Source organism: Coptis chinensis, chromosome 8 (assembly GCF_015680905.1).
Source record: "Coptis chinensis isolate HL-2020 chromosome 8, ASM1568090v1, whole genome shotgun sequence".
Classification (NCBI taxonomy): domain Eukaryota; kingdom Viridiplantae; phylum Streptophyta; class Magnoliopsida; order Ranunculales; family Ranunculaceae; genus Coptis; species Coptis chinensis.
This window is the reverse complement of record NC_141463.1, coordinates 67,235,226-67,251,790: the sequence shown is the minus strand read 5'-3', so window position 1 is coordinate 67,251,790 and position 16,565 is coordinate 67,235,226. Positions and strand designations below refer to the sequence as shown.

Genomic DNA, 16,565 nt, shown 5'->3' with positions numbered 1-16,565 from the left:
AACCCGATAAAACCCTAAGTAGTGTTTACGTTACGTTAAGCGTGAATACTAGCTTAGCAATGTCGAGACGTCGCACGGGTAGTTGTCTTGTCACAGCGGAGAGCGCGGACACGTGTCGGAAAATTTGACGAATCGGACACTATAAGGTCGGAGTGAATTTTCATTTGGAGGTGGAGGGCGCCGACCGCCGCCTCTGCAGAACGCACTCAAGCTCATCTCCCAAATCTTAGCAACCCCAAGCTTTACTACGGCGCGATCTAGCCTTACCACGAGCGACTGCGCCTCTTACATAATTTTGAAAACTCTCTCTCTCATTTATCAAACACTGAGTTGGCTCTTTGTATATGTGCAGAATAGTTACCATGGATCCGGAAAGTACTAATGGTGATGATACTACGGATCGCGGTCGGGAGGACCGAATGGATAGGCTTCTCGCTATGATGAACCAAATGGCTCAAGCACAAAATGAGATGAGAGCTGAGATTGAAAGTTTTAGGGCTAGTCGGAACGAGCCCTAACCTCTCCCAACATCCGTTGTTATTCCACCTGGCGTAACACCAGAGGTAGCATCCCCAACCGTAGTGAGAGTTGAGGAGTTCAGGCCACCAGTGCAAAGTCAATCAGGTTTTCTGCTTGCAAATTTCATCAGGTTTCGCCCACCTGAATTTGTGGGGTCTTCGAGGTTAAAGTAGCCAAGACCGGTTGTTAGACATGTCTAGTATCTTTGGACTCCATGATGTGTACTTGATGTGGAACGAAGTTACTTTGGCTGCCTTCATGCTTAGAGGTGAAGGCAAACACCGGGTGGATCGTGTTAAGGATGTGGAGACGTTCCGATGAGTTGGGCTAAATTTGAGGAACTCTTCCTTTTGAGGTATGTTCTTGGCGAGAGCTAAGAAGCCGAATGGAATTCCTCAAATTGGAACAAGGAAACATGACTCTGGGACAGTACGAAGAGAAATTCACTATTCTTTCACGATACGGGAAGGAGTTGATTTCCACAGAAAAAGCTAAGGCTAGGAAATTCATTGACGGGCTGAAACCGTATATGCAGAGCAAGATGTCGGTCCTTCAGATCGATTCTTATGCTGAGGCTGTGAGAAGGGCTCAAGGCATTGAAAGAGTTGATGATCAGTTATTGCTCCAGAGGCAAGAGGTTGGAAGGGTAAGACAGTCGACATTTCGAGGCGGGATATATGGGAAAGAGGCAGGTTTATCAAGGCAGTGGTTCCGGGTCGCAACAGATGTATAGGCCGGTCATCCAGCAGATATAACAGTGGAGGGCACCAGCTGTACATAGGGGTTTGAATGTGGTTAGGCCATCACAGAGTCTACCAATTGTGAGACCGACGGGTGGATCACAGATGGCACCGAGGGTACCTGCTCCTTCTCAGACCAGATCACCAGTGCAGAATTTGAGGCCTCAGGGTGAGAGAGCTAGATTGCAATCTGTAATACCACAGAGTACACAGTCAGGGAGAGAGAGTGTGGTTTGTTATAGTTGCGGTGAAGTTGGGCATATCAGGTGGTTTTGTCCCAAGTCCAATTCAGGGGTGGAACATAGACCACATGGCAAGGTGTACTATCTAGTGCCAGAGGAAGAAGTTGTGGGTCCTGCATCAGTCCAAGAGGAAGCCACGGTATATAATGTGATGGGGGCAGATATCAGCGCCACCGATCAAGTGGTTGAAGGTATGATATGTCTGTTTACACATAAGGTGCATGTCTTGTTTGATACGGGTGCTACTCATTCCTTCATTTCTAAAAATATGGTGGAGATTCTTGGTTTGGATGTAGTTAATACTGGGAGGAAGCTTATTTTATCTACTCCTCTAGGAAAGAAAACTATGTTCTTTGAAGTTTGTCACCATTGTGTGATAAAGATAGGTGATAGGGAGATGATAGTCGATCTAACGGTGATGGATCTAAAAGATTTCGATATCATAGTATGAATGGATTTGTTAGGAAAGTATCATGTCTATGTAGATTGTTTTGCAAAAACGGTGACTTTTAGAGTACCGGGGCAGCCTGAGGTTGTGTTTAAGGGGATTAGAAATACAGTATCTCGGGTTGTGAAGGCCAAGTCTGACTTCAAGTATGATAGATACGGATTGTTAGCTGGTCTTAGTCTCCAAGGGCCGAAGTTCGAATCTTCCGAGCTTGTTCCCGTGGTTCGTGAGTTTGCGGCAGTGTTCCCAGATGCATTGCCGGGATTGCCTCCCTGGCGTGAGATAGATTTTGTAATAGATCTACTACCGGGAACGTCGCCTATTTCGATGATTCCTTATCGAATGGCTCCTCTCGAAATGAGAGAACTCAAGTCCCAATTAGATGAATTGAAAAGATTGGGGTTTATAAGGGAAAGCCAGTCACCTTGGGGAGCACCGGTGTTATTTGTGAAGAAGAAAGATGGGTCTTTTCGGCTATGTGTGGATTATCGGAAGCTGAATAATGTGACTATCAAGAACAAATATCCGTTGCCTAGGATCAATGACTTATTTGATCAGTGGGTGCCAAGTATTTCTCGAAGATAGATCTCAGAACAGGCTACCATCAGATGAGAATTCGAGAAGAAGATATAAAGAAGACAGCTTTCCGAACACGGCTAGGCCATTTTGAGTTTTTGGTGTTACCATTTGGATTGACCAATGCTCCAGCTGCATTTATGGATCTCATGCACCGAGTGATGTGGAAATACTTAGATCAATTTGTTATCGTATTCATAGATGACATATTGATTTATTCCAAGACTAGGGCTGAACACAAGGAACACTTGAGGATTGTCTTACAAACACTAGTTGATCATCAGCTTTATGCCAAGTTTAATAAATGTGAGTTCTGGTTGAATGAAATGAAGTTCTTAGGGCATGTTGTATTGGAGAATGGAATAAAAGTTGATCATTCAAAGATAGAGGCAGTGAATAATTGGCCGAGACCGACGTCAGCGACGGAAATCAGAAGCTTCTTGGGATTGGCAGGTTATTACCGTCGTTTTGTAGAAGGATTCTCTAGCATAGCGTCGTCCTTAACTAAATTGACGCAAAAGGATGTGAAGTTTGAATGGACGGAGACATGTGAGAAAGCCTTCCTAGAGCTAAAAGCTCGATTGATAACCGCACCAGTTTTGACTATCCCAGATCCGGAGAAGAGTTATGTGATTTATACTGATGCCTCTAACACCGAGTTAGGATGTGTCTTAATGCAAGAAGGCCAAGTGATAGCGTATGCGTCAAAACAATTGAATGCCCATGAGAAGAATTATCCTACTCATGACTTGGAGTTAGCTGCGATTATTCATGCCTTAAAGATCTGGAGACATTATGTGTATGGTGAAAGATTTGAGATATTCTCTAATCACAAGAGTCTCAAGTACTTGTTTTCGCAGAAGGATTTGAATATGAGACAGAGGAGATGGGTTGAGTACATGGAGGACTATACGTTCTCATTGCAATACCATCCGGGTAAAGCAAATGTAGTTGCCGATGCATTGAGTAGGAAGCGAGAACATGTTTGTGCTCAGATGATGATGAAGGAGTGGCAATTCTTTGGAGTCTGCTGCTTCTTATGGTTTTGAAATCACGGGAAATGGAAGTGGAGATCCTCAGAAGTGCTGTTATTTAGCACAGATGACAGTGACGGTAGAAAACACCTTAGTCCAGGAGATTGTGAATGCCCAGAATACATCGAAGGATGGACCTAGGTACCGAGGTTATGTGGAGAATGTTGAGGATGTCGATTGGGAAAAACACAGAGACGAAAGTATCAAATTCAGAGGAATAATTTGGGTACCGTGTGATCACTCTCTGAGGAATGATATCTTGAGGGAAGCACATAGATCGAAGTATACCATTCATCCTGGCGGTACCAAAATGTACAGAGATTTGCATCGTCTGTTTTGGTGGCCGGGTATGAAGCGACACATTGCGGAATATGTTAAGAAGTGTGCCATATGCCAACAGGTGAAAGCTGAACACCATAGACCACCTGGTCTTCTTAAACCTCTGGAGATTCAGGAATGGAAGTGGGAGAATATAACCATGGATTTTGTATCCGAGTTACCGAGGACCAGTGAGGGAATGGATTCTATATGGGTCATTGTTGATAGGCTGACCAAATCTGCCCATTTCATACCTATTAAGACTACTTACTCTGCTGAAAAGCTAAGTAGAATCTACATGTCAGAGATATTGAGGTTGCATGGGGCACCATTATCGATAATTTCAGATAGAGGTACTCAATTTACTGGTTCATTTTGGAGAAGTCTTCAAAGGGAATTGGGAACCAAACTAAAATTCAGCACAGCATTTCATCCGCAAACCGATGGGCAATCGGAAAGAGTCATTCAAATCATAGAAGATATGCTTCGTGCTTGCGTCCTTGATTTTGGGGGTAGTTGGAAGACTCATTTAGCATTGGCTGAGTTTGCTTTCAATAATAGTTACCAATCTAGTATTGGTATGGCTCCATTTGAAGCCTTGTATGGCAGACCTTGCAGAACACCTCTCTGTTGGACTGAAATCGGAGATAGTATTATGTTGGGGCCAGAGATGGTTAGTGACACCACCGAGAAGATTAGAGTGATACGGAATCGGTTGCTCACAGCCCAGAGTCGTCAGAAAAGCTATGCGGATAGGCGTAGACGTCCCTTGGAATTTTATGAAGGTGACAGGGTATTTTTGAAAGTATCTCCGAAGAAGGGAATTCAGAGGTTTGGGATGAAAGGGAAACTTGCACCTAGATATGTGGGACCTTTTCCGATTATTCAGAAGATCTCGGAGTTGGCGTATAGGCTTGAGTTACCGGAAAGGCTATCACGTGTCCATAACGTGTTCCATATTTCGATGCTACGCAAGTATGAGCCTGATCCCCTACATGTTGTCGATTTGGAATCGTTGGAATTAGAAGAAGACATTACCTATCCGGAAGGGCCAGTTCAAATTCTAGATACGAGAGAGAAAAGATTGCGGTCAAAGATCATTCCGTGGGTAAAGGTCTTATGGAGAAATCACAACGTGGAGGAAGCAACATGGGAGAAAGAATCCGATATGAGGCAACAATATCCAGAATTGTTCAAGAACTAAGGTATGATTTAATTTCGAGGACGAAATTTTCTTTTAAGGAGGGTATGATGTAAAGCCCTGAATTATTATTAAGGGTAAATTAGTAAAAGACACTTGAACCTTAGGGGCGATTACGTACTTGGTCAGTCAGATAGACGGTTAGCTTGACGTAACGTAAATTTATTTAACACCGACCGGAAAAAACCAAGTTAGTTCAGGAAAACCTCTCGAAAAATTCTAAGGTTTCATATAACTAGCTACTTGGAATATTCAAAAATCGAAAAGAAGATAAATAATACGTGACAAAAAAATTCGATACCGGGTAAATTCGTGTGCGCATAATTAAATACTTGCATAGTCAATAAGAGTCTGTCGCCTGTAAACCGGAAACTTTAAAAACTGGACAAGTCATTCGACGACAACGTCGTAATTTAGGTATCGCGTACGCAAACTTAGGCGTTGTTCGCGAGAGCGGGGGATTCAAAACCTTGTTGGAGGCTAAATTACAAGGTAAGGGGTAAGACGGTCATTTAGCAAAGAAATTAGAAATCGCACAAAACCAAAAATTGCACAGAACCAAATCGCACCCAAATTTTTCCCCAATTTCGCAACCACTTAAACCCTAAGAGAGAGAGAGTCAATTCGCCCAAATTCAATCGATCCAAACCCAAAATTCAAACCCCCAATCCCTAGAAACACTAAACCGGGGGAGAATTCAATCTCCTTGAAATTCCAAATATGCCAAATAAATCACACAGCTGAAAGGTGAGTTTAGTTTCGTTTCAAATAATTATTTAGACTCGATTTAGATAGCTTGGGATTGTATTGATGGAATTAATTGAATTGGGGGTGATGTACTTTGGCAGTAGCTCGTTTGGAGAAGATAGAGTGGATCGAAATTTGTGGGCAGAAGGCTAAGGAGCTATTCTACTGAGTTGGTAAGGATTACTGTATATTCAATCTATTTTAGAGAATTGATGTTAGTTCTAGGCTTTGTTAAGATCATGCTGAATTATGATTAAGGAGAAAGAACACGCACTTGATTTTGATTAATAGATTAAGGTGAAGTGAAGAGTGGAATTTGTTTGTAGTTAGAGTTGGGGAAAATCGTAATCGTTAGTGGAATTGATAGATATGAGTAGTGTGGGCATAAAGGCCCTAGAGACTGTCGAGTAATTGATGCTAGAAATGGCCTGGCCACCGCTTGACAAGATAGTTAGAAGAAAACATTTACTGAGACCAAATTCGTAGCGTTGAGATTCTTCTCGGCTTAAGTTAGATAAGAGTTCTCGTTAGTATAAATTCTAATAACCAACGTGTATATATGATGCTATAGGAGTAAATACGAGTGGATTCGGTTAAGTGGGCTTGAAGAGAACGAAGCTTACTAAGGTAGGAATCTACATACCAATATCTACTCCGCTTATTTTCATGCATGATTTGAGTTGTTTAAAATGATAAGAGATAGTTTACGTATCAACCATGCATGTATATATGGTATTCATGTTTTGCATTGTATTTTTCCGCGATATAAACTAAATATACGGATAGCTTTCGTGTGAAATGGTTTTGTGAAATATAGGTAATTGGGATGGTTTTCTTTCGTTAAAAGATAAAATTTGGTTTTGGGAAGGGTTCTCGTCTCTTGTCTCAGTAAGGAGACAGAGAGATAGATTTTGTATGCGGGTAAGGATTACCCGGTTGTTTGTAACTATGTGTGAGGTTCTGGATTGTTCCACGGATGGTTCGTTGTTATTTACGATGATTCGCCGTTTGGGAATCATCAGTTGTCATTTACTATGACTGGCCCGTATGGGAGTCATCGGTTGTATTACTCGATTGTGGGAAATCCAGGAACCCACACATACTAAATCAACCATTTTAAAAAGAAAACTAACTATGTAATTATAGTATTTTGAAATAACCGGTAATACGAGTATATAGTATTATTCGTATCACTAGGGGATTTGGAAAAGAACTGGTGAATTCCTATACAGAAGGAACTGTTGTCGCATTTCTGGAGACGTCAGTTCGCTCTAGGATCCTTACTGTGGTGTACACCTTTCGAGGTGGTGGGCCATCTTTAAAGGGATGCATCACAGGATGGAGTCCGGGAATTCCTTTTCTACTTTTCTAGATAACCATGTTTGTATGTGTCACGCTGTATGGTGCTTAGCTTGTGTGAGGTTACATGCTACTGCGATGAGGTTTAGACGCGAGGAGTGAGAGTTTAGTCCACTCCTGGATGTGTGTCAGGATCCTGAGCAGTCTGCAGTCGTCGAACGGTTGACCACCGTTAGTTAGGTGACAGCCCGTATGGGGGTCGTGGTCACAAGGCCCACCTAAGCCCTAAAAGCTTTGGGGATTTTGTGTGTACGAATACAACAACGGCATTTCAGCTCCCTGCCGGTAAAATCAGGAAAACAACGGTGCATGGTTTACACTAGAAAGTACTTAACCGAGATATGCTTGTGACTGGGGCTGAGTACCAGTCGGACCCTCACCATTCTAATAGGATGCAGCGGCCACAATAGTTGTATGATGATTGTGAAAAACTATATTTTGAATATTAACGAAGCATGTCTAAATGATTTCTACTAGTTAGTGATGTATTATATAGTCACGATATTTTGATATTATTATGGAAACCCTGCATGTTTTAAATGTTTTCTATAAGTAGACTATTTATTGGTTATGTGCGTTTCTACTGGGCATAGTTGTTTTGCTCATCCTACATTAACATTTTAGCCGATCCAGTTGCAGAGGAGACTTTCCCTACCACCGAGGATGATGGTTATGGGGAGTTGGGTGGTTTCCCTTATGCTTGACGAGGGACAGAGTCGAGTGATTTTGGTTGTATAAAGAGAGACTAGTTTCTTTTGTTGTATATATAGAGAGTTAGGTCATTTTGATGTAATAATTGATGTATTTGGCAACGGTTCTCCTTGTTTTGTAGATATACAGTCATATCCCTGTAGTATCTAAAGTTAAGAGTAGTATATATGGTTGTTGGATATATATATGGTTGGAAGGATGAATTATGTGATGTCCAGGTTGTTATGACAGGTTTTTGACAGGTTTTTTGTATACGAAATTTCGATTAAACAAAGGAAACTCCACCGAAATTTCGTTAGAATCGGGATAGCGACCTCCTCGAGATTCATCTTCGCGTCCTCGGGATGTGTGTTGGGTCTCGGGGCGTGACAAGAAGGTTCAGGCAATACCACGGGATGGTTTCCTTACCTTGAATGATCTGCATTGTTCTGTACAAGTCAGTAGCTACTCTCACTTTCTTAAGGTTCATAAGAAGTGCACGCTCAAGTCCTTTTTCTACAGCCAATAGCTCCTGAAACATAACTGATCTATTGAGTGAGCTCCCTGTGTAAGCACCAAGAACAACTCTTTCTCTATTTCGTAGGACACTTCCATAACCACAACTGCTAGTAGTGACTAATCCATCTGGGTTCAACATAACTTCATCTTCTCCTCGTTTGATCTATGAGCATTCAATGAACGTTGAGGGGATGTAGTTACTTGCAGACCCATTATGTGCATAAACTCTCTTATACCAATACTATCAGTGGCGTCCTTGACTACAGATTGCAAATACAGCTTCATAGTCTTGACCATTATCCAGTGGAGTAATTGAGGCGTAGTACTCTGATTTCTAAACCTCCTAGTGTAGTACAACATGGAATTGGTCTAAATTCCCCTACTTTTGAAGCATTAGGTTTCTTAGGAATAAGACACAAGATGGTAGAATTGGTGCCTTTATGTATATGCTTTGTAGTGAACATGAATTTCACTGCTTTAATCACATCAGCACCAACAATAGCCCAATACTTCTTATAGAAGAAAGCATTAAAACCATCAACACCTGGAGCTCTGTTGTCTTCTATGGAAAACATAACATTTCTTATTTTAACTCCACTAATTTCCTTTGTGATTTCATCTGCAGTGACATAGTCTATCACATTTCTGACTTCTATCCCTTCTATTAAATCAGTCGTGCAATAAGCAGTTGAGGGAGATCCTAGCAACTCAATATAGAATCTAATAAAGGCCTCAGAAGCTAGTTGTTGTCCTTCAATCCTATTTTCCTGATCATTAGTAATTTGCCAGGTTGAACTTCGACCCTTCTTTTTCTCCTTTATAGAGTTGTAAAAGTATTCATTGCACCTGTCACCCATTAACATCCAATCACAATCAATTTTTTGTGCAAGGTCCATTGCTTCCATCTCAATGAGTAAGCTCAATTGTGCCCTAGCTCTCGTTTCTAAAGCACATAGTGTTGGATCCAGTGATTTATTTTGCAGTTGTAGTTGAACAAGATTGAGCTCAGTTCGTATTGCTTCTTTTTTCCTTTTGAAATCAGAGAAATGTACCTTTGCCCAACCCTTTAGTGAACCTTTTAAGATCTTTAGTTTCTTTGAAAGAATGAAGCTAGGATTACCTTGCAGAGGTGTGCTCCAACAGCTTAGAAGGATTGGTTCAAACTCTGGGTGTAAATACCATGAATTACAGTATCTAATAGGTGGTTTGCTTCTCTCAGCATCAAGGATGGATAGAAGAATGAGCGAGTGATTTGATGGGCCTTGGGTAAGAAACTCAGCTTGTGAGTTGAGAAACGAGGAAGTCTATTCACAGTTTATTAGGCATCTATCTATTTTGGACCATCTCCTAGAAGAAGCATCACTATAGTTTGTCCAAGTGTAGAAATAACCTATAACTTTAATATCATATAGACCAGTAGAGGCGAGGCACGCAACAAAGGGTTCAGTTCCTTTGGGGTGCACTGGTTCACAGCCTATTCTTTCAAAAGAGTATAAGGCATTATTGAAATCCCCTAACGCACACCATGGGGATTTAATGTTTCTGCTCAAAGAACAAAGATCATGCCACAAAAGGTCTCTGTCATCAGGTTCGTTGCTTGCATAAATCAAAGTCAATATGAGACTGCTAAGATTATAAAGGACAGAAACTTTACAGTGCATCAACTGTGAAGTTTCATGAAACTTTTCAATATTAACAACACTGCCATCCCAACCAACCCAAATTCTACCAGAGATGTTGCTTCTATAGTTATGTATAGATTTCCATGAAGACCAGCATAACTTGCTCAAAAAATCATATTTATCCTGCTTAACTTTAGTTTCAAGTAAGCACATGAGACTAATCTTATTAGCTTCTCTAAATAACCTAACTTCCTTTGCTTTTGTAGGGTTATTTAGACCTCTGATGTTCCACACACAAAAGTTCGTCATAACTAAATGAAGACATGTTAATGTTTACCCTTGCCCCGTCCATTGGGCTTCCCTCTGACAATCCACTCAATGCTAGGTGGAGTGTCCTTCCCCTTTTGGCTCTATGAGACCTACTTCTTCTTGTAATGAGCTATTGGAGGTGAATTCTTCTTGTTGTTTTTGCTTTTCGGGGGTTGTGTTGGTTTCAAAGTAGCATCCGTTGTGTTACTAATGCTAGTTTTTTGGATTTGATCCCCAAAAATCTCTGCTTCTCCTTCTGAGATGTCATCCTCCACATCATTGCCTTCTTCAACTAAAAGTTGGTACATACCATATTCTCTACAGAAAGGTATCTGGTTTAGAGAAACTATGCAAAGTAAAAGAGTTGTACATGGGAAGCTGGGAGTGAGACTGAGTGGAATACTTGAACAGTGTTGAGTAATTCACTTGGAGTTGTAGGAGGCAACAAGGGCTGGGAACGAAAAATCACTCTCATAAAACTAGAATTACTACATAGGAGTGGGGAAGTGAGCGTAGCAAGGGCAGGAGATGAGATGAGGAGGGAGATGAAGAGAAGGATGGAGAACAAAGAGAGTGAAAGGATGAAGATGAAAAGAGAAGCATAAGAAGAGAGAAACTATAGAGGTGCAGACATATAACAACCAAGAGTCATTTTACACCTTCTCCAAAAAACAATACCCAAAAGCATGTCTGAAAATTGCTTTATAACCAATTTGAACAAAATAAAAGGACCACATTACTCTCCAAAATAAAAGACGCAAGAATCAAATATTTCAAATTTCTTAGCAAATTAGAACAAAACAACAATTGAAATAATAAGAAACTATAACAAGATGGCAACTAAACAAATTTGAAATACTGCAAATATTTCTTGCAATGCAAACTTCCCATCTTGCCGCTAGTTCCCATATGCAGTATTTTCTTTGTCCTCTAGATGAAAAGTTCTGTTTGTAAAACTCTGATATGTATCTGATGAACAATAGGTATCTACCGTGTCTGGAGATTGCTCTGCTTTCCACACTGTGTGCTCTTGAGTGTATATAGAGCTATAGACTTAAGACAATCTTTTAACTTTGGAAAAAAAAAATGCATGAATGGATAACAAACTATACATGAAATCAAACATTGGTGCACGTATAAATTTTTTTTTGAGCAAATTTGGGTAACAAAGTGTGACTAGTTTTTGCAACGTTAACTTCTGTTTCACTTCCGTCCATTTTTTTCTCACGTGTCATGCTATTTTATTTTTTTCCACTAATTATTTTCTATGTGGCTATGTAAAAGTTGCCATGTGGTATGCCGATATATTGAATTCTGCAAATTCGACATATATCGATTATTCGGCAGATATCATCGTAGTAACCTTGATCTCTCCAAAATCTGCTCTTTCATCAGTGATTCACCAGCCACTAGATCTAGGAATCCCCCCTTATTCTCAAACCTGGTGGCTCGATTGAAGACCAGAGCACTCCTGTAAGCTCATCTTGCACACCAATTTTGGGGGATCTCATGTCCTGCATCTACCAATAACATTTCTTCCTTAAGCATAAAACTTTAGATTGTAAGGCATTTCCACTACATAAGAAACAACTTGAATTAGATATGGGAAGTGATCGACTCAAATAGATGCTCATCATAAGCTTCTTCTTCGAACCCTCCTCTTCTTATTGATAAGAAGCATCCAATAGCGCAAGTTGAAAGAGTTAAGGTACTAAGCTGTTGTTGGGGGTAGAGTATAAGTGATTTGCTGTTTCTGGCTCGAGAATAAGATCTTTATGAAGGATTTGACTTTATACCAATCATTATATTATATCATAACAGAATTGGGTTCGAGAAAATAAGAAGAAATTCTTGATTTCACTACTGAGTTCGAGAAAAATCGTGAATCGATTGAGTTCACTCAAAAAATATTGGGTAGACCTCGTAGAAGATCTATGGGTAGTGCAATCTCGAGGAAGAGAAGTGAATATGTGACCATTGGTTGTTTGTATTTTGTGTAGGCATACCATGTGCAAGTTTTAGATAGCGACATAAGAATATAATTAGAGAAAAAACAAAATAGCATGCCACATGTGAAAAAAAATTGACGGAAGTGAAACAGAAGCCAACGTTGCAAAACGTGGTATACTTCATTACCCAAATTTGCTCAAAAAAAAATTTATACACCAATATTTGATTTCGTGATATAATTCATTACCCATTCATGCATTTTTTTTTCTTTAACTTTGCAATTTTCTTTTTTGTCTCTCTTACTTTTTCTTCTCTGACTAGTGATAGATAATTGATCTCTTGTTACAAGGTCTGTAATTTCACTTTATGCTGAGTGTTAGAAATGATCCACACTCATAGTAAAGTTCCATGACAATATAATCTATATAGTTATTATTGATTGTATTTGGAAGTGAGTCAAGTGACCCCTCTCTTCAATCATCTTAGATGGATCGGAGGTGATATTTCATGATTAATCCAGATATAGCTGCTACCCGGGTCTTGTTGTCTCGTCTCCAGTATATCAAAGTTTGTACACTTCCAATAAGGAGGAATTTTTTACTTAGATTAGATATATAGGATAGAAGTCATGGTTCAGGGATTCAAAGCTAATTGCCAAGGATTCTCAATGCAAAATCTACGGCCGGCTATTCTCACCTGAATTCATTTTCTCCTAATTCTATCTAGGTTGTGTATTACAGAATCACTATATATATTATACATACGATTCAATTGTTTTGAATGAGAAATTATCCCTAACGCATTGATCTTAACACGAAAGTGTTGCCTTGTTTGTTAACATTAAGATGAGCTGCAGAAGATTTCACAAACTCACGTACATATGCACCAGAAATATATACAGTTCACTTTATACTATATACTGTCCCAAATTTTCTCGTCATTAATTATATGCTCCAACGGTAAAACCAGGAACGGAGCCAGGATTCTAAGCCAGGGGGTGCGAGATTATATGCACACTCCACCCACCCAAAAAAAATGTATGCAATTTTTATTTTTGTCATAAGGTCTAAACAATATAGATCAACAAAATTATGCATTTATTTCAATTCACAAAATTAGAGTGCGTTAACTACTAAGAATTTAATATGGATTGATGAAATTAACTACTTAAGCACTTAAGCCATTAATATATATATATATATAATCTAGTCCACAAGTCTACAACAATTCAACAAATTGTTAACTTTCTATAATGTTATAAGTCTATATAACCCTACTAGCTATCATGTGGAGAAAACTATAAAAGAATAATATTGAAAGTAAAAAATGACATTGTTTTTTTTTAAGTGAAAATTTTATTGGTAATGATAACGGGTTTTACAAATAATTAGGACAAGTGTGCAACAAGCTTCGCCACAAGTCATTTCTGAATTTGTTTTTTGTTTTTTATTTTTTTTTAGGTTGAGGTCTGACGCTTGTCTAAGAGTTGAGAGTGAAAGATAGGACAGAGAGCTTACGGGTTTGTTATGGGTGATTAGAATTATACAAACTAACCGGTTGGGCTTTGAGTCTTTGGCTATTTGTTTTAGTCTCATCAACCCATCAAACATTCAAAGATACATTTGTCCCTCTTCAATAGTTTTGGACTCAAAATAAATGATAAATGGTAATTTTGTAATGGCAAAAAGATAAGTAAAAGAAAACGTTGGTTTATTGAAATATTTTTTATTAGTTTTTTTTTTCATACTATTTTTTTTTTGTTGATTATATTCTCACATTTGAGGGTGTAATATTGCGAAGTTTTATAGTTTGAAGATTTTTCTAAGCAATTAATTATGTGGTAGTGGAGTTTTTCTAATCTGAGGGGGTGCGACTGCCACATGCCCCCCTCCCCCTCCTATATTTTTCTATGGGTAAAACATATTTTAGTTTGGACCAGTGTTATCAAACCGGCCCAGCCCGATGGTTTGACTCGGTGAACCAGTGACCAAATCAGGTTGGGTCACATAGTAGATCATTTAAGCAATTAACCCAGTAGAAACCCAATTAACTCATCCGGTTTTTATGCAAACCGTTCAAACCTAAACGGTTTAGACCGAACTACCTTGAAACTAAATTGACTCTATGACCACTCAGGCACTGCCTTGAAAATAAATAGCCCGACCCATTCATTGAACCAATGATTTACTGGTTGAACCGACCCAGTGACCCAGTCATTTGCTGCGTTAGTATTCGGGCTAGGTTTTATAACATTGCTTTGGACTACCTTGGCGACCGAGGCTTATTTGAAATTCAACTCGGTTTCCTTAATTTGAAGTCAATCAATATTTGGAACCCTTGTTAGCAATTCGCCGAATTATTTGCGAATAATTCGTGAATTGAATTTTTGAATGACAAAATGTATAATACTTCTGAATGTTTGAAAAATTCAGAAAAATTCGTGATTTTTTGCCTTGAAACGTATAATAAGGATTTTGGCGAATTTTTCAAAAAATCGGCTCCAAAAAAACAAAAACAAAAAATAAATAAAAATTCAGTTGCGCTTTTGTTATTTTTTATATACTTGATGTCCTCACTCTTACTTTAAATCCCAACTCTTACATTTTTAGTGATAAATTAATCCAAAAGTTTTGTTTTTATATTTTGTGGGCAATATTTAAATTGTCATGTCATGGTCACATGGTGTGTGTATTTTAAAATTTGAACAGTAATTTCAATCCAAGAACAAATAAATTAAACATAATATCCGCAATTTTTTATTTCGTTTTTACCTAAATGTAGACCATTCAATTTTGGTTTTTTTAATCAATATTTTTTTTTTTTTTTTTTTTTTTTTTTTTTTTTTTTTTTTTAGCTAAATTGTTTAAACATTTAAAAACCCTATGTTTGTTATGTTATAAACCTCAAGCCGAATGACAACTATTATTAATATTTACTAACATAATATCAAACTCAAAGTCCAAATTTTTTAATTTCGAATTTTTTGTTCTTCTTTGTACTCAAACTAAATGTTTAAAACATATATTAATTAAACTAAATATCATAAATTATTTCATAATAGATTCAAACAAATATAATATTACATTTCTTCTAATTTAAAAGTGATTTAAAAACAAGTTTTTCTCATTTTTCCGACAAAGGTTGTTTTGGTTTTTTATATTATATTTTTTGCTTTAATGACCCTACCGTTTTTTTTAATCAGAATAATTTCCACGTACTTTTTTAAAATATTACTTTCAAATGTCTGGATGTATTTTGAAATGGTTTTTGGAGAGAAATCTTTTTTTTGGGCTTGGAGTGGATAATAAAAAATTTTATTTTTTTTTTTTTTTTTTTTTTTTTTAGGGTGAAATTCCCCACCCCTACGGCGTATCCCGTGCTAACAATGTTTGGAACCTTTCTATTTACAAACACCGCTTTTTTATATATAAAACAAAAACAAAAATATATTTCGTTCTTTTAAGCAAACATATGGCTTCTTCTTCTACTACTTCTACTTCTACTTCCACATCGTCTCGAATAATGGGAACTCACATAAGCTTTCAACTACAAGAAGCGTATTATACTTTTAACATGTGGGAACCAGAAGAACAACAACCCCATGATCACAAACACAAGAAAGCACGAAAAGGTCCAGAAGTTCAGTTCTGCTTTGAGTTTAATGTTGAAAGCAAGTGCCACTACGTGCTTCAAAAGTTAAATGGGGAGCAAGTGTTCTTGAGCCCGGAGCAATTACCAACGGTAACCAAGACGTTCACCGTTGATCCACGTTTATTCAAATATCGCAACCAGTTGCATGGCAGCATTGCTTACATGTTGTCTGTACTGAATATAGACAAAGATATAATACAGCGCACCACGATTGAAAAAATAGCTTCTGATGCTTGTAGAATTGCTAATTCACTTTCTAGTAAGGGCCGTCCGATGTTATCGATGCATGTGGAGATTATAGCTGATGGAGTTTATTTATGTGATCAACGTGAATTATTGATGACTCGTCTTTTGAGAGAATCAATGGTTGAGAGTGAATCAAGAGGGTTTGGTATGGTTCCTGCTTGTAAAACTGCTATTAATGAATTAAACAAGGTTAGATTTGACGGCGGTGATTCGATGATCAGCAAGTGTACTATTTGTTTTGATGAATTCGAAGTTGGGTCGGAAGTTACGAAGTTGCCCTGTAAGCATGTTTTTCATGGAAAGTGTATTTCTCCGTGGTTGCATACTAGTCACTTGTGTCCGATTTGCAGATTCAAGATGCCTGTTGAAGTTAACTGACTGAATGTCAGTATTA

The 16,565-nt window shown here is 38.5% G+C and overlaps 2 protein-coding genes across 2 annotated transcripts; one reads left to right on the top strand and one right to left on the bottom strand.

Moving 5' to 3' along the window:
* Window positions 1-7,786: 7,786 nt before the first annotated feature.
* Window positions 7,787-10,632, bottom strand: LOC147482564 (uncharacterized). Its single transcript, XM_086579345.1, has 5 exons — window positions 10,439-10,632; window positions 9,784-10,295; window positions 8,720-9,558; window positions 8,304-8,556; window positions 7,787-7,791 (listed from the first exon to the last, which is right to left on the bottom strand). Exons 1-5 carry the CDS (start codon window positions 10,630-10,632, stop codon window positions 7,787-7,789), a joined length of 1,803 nt encoding a protein of 600 aa, XP_086435471.1.
* A 5,113-nt stretch (window positions 10,633-15,745) lies between these two features.
* Window positions 15,746-16,549, top strand: LOC147482563 (uncharacterized). Its single transcript, XM_086579344.1, has one exon. The coding sequence runs from the start codon at window positions 15,746-15,748 to the stop codon at window positions 16,547-16,549; it is 804 nt and encodes a 267-aa protein (XP_086435470.1).
* The last annotated feature ends 16 nt before the right edge of the window (window positions 16,550-16,565 follow it).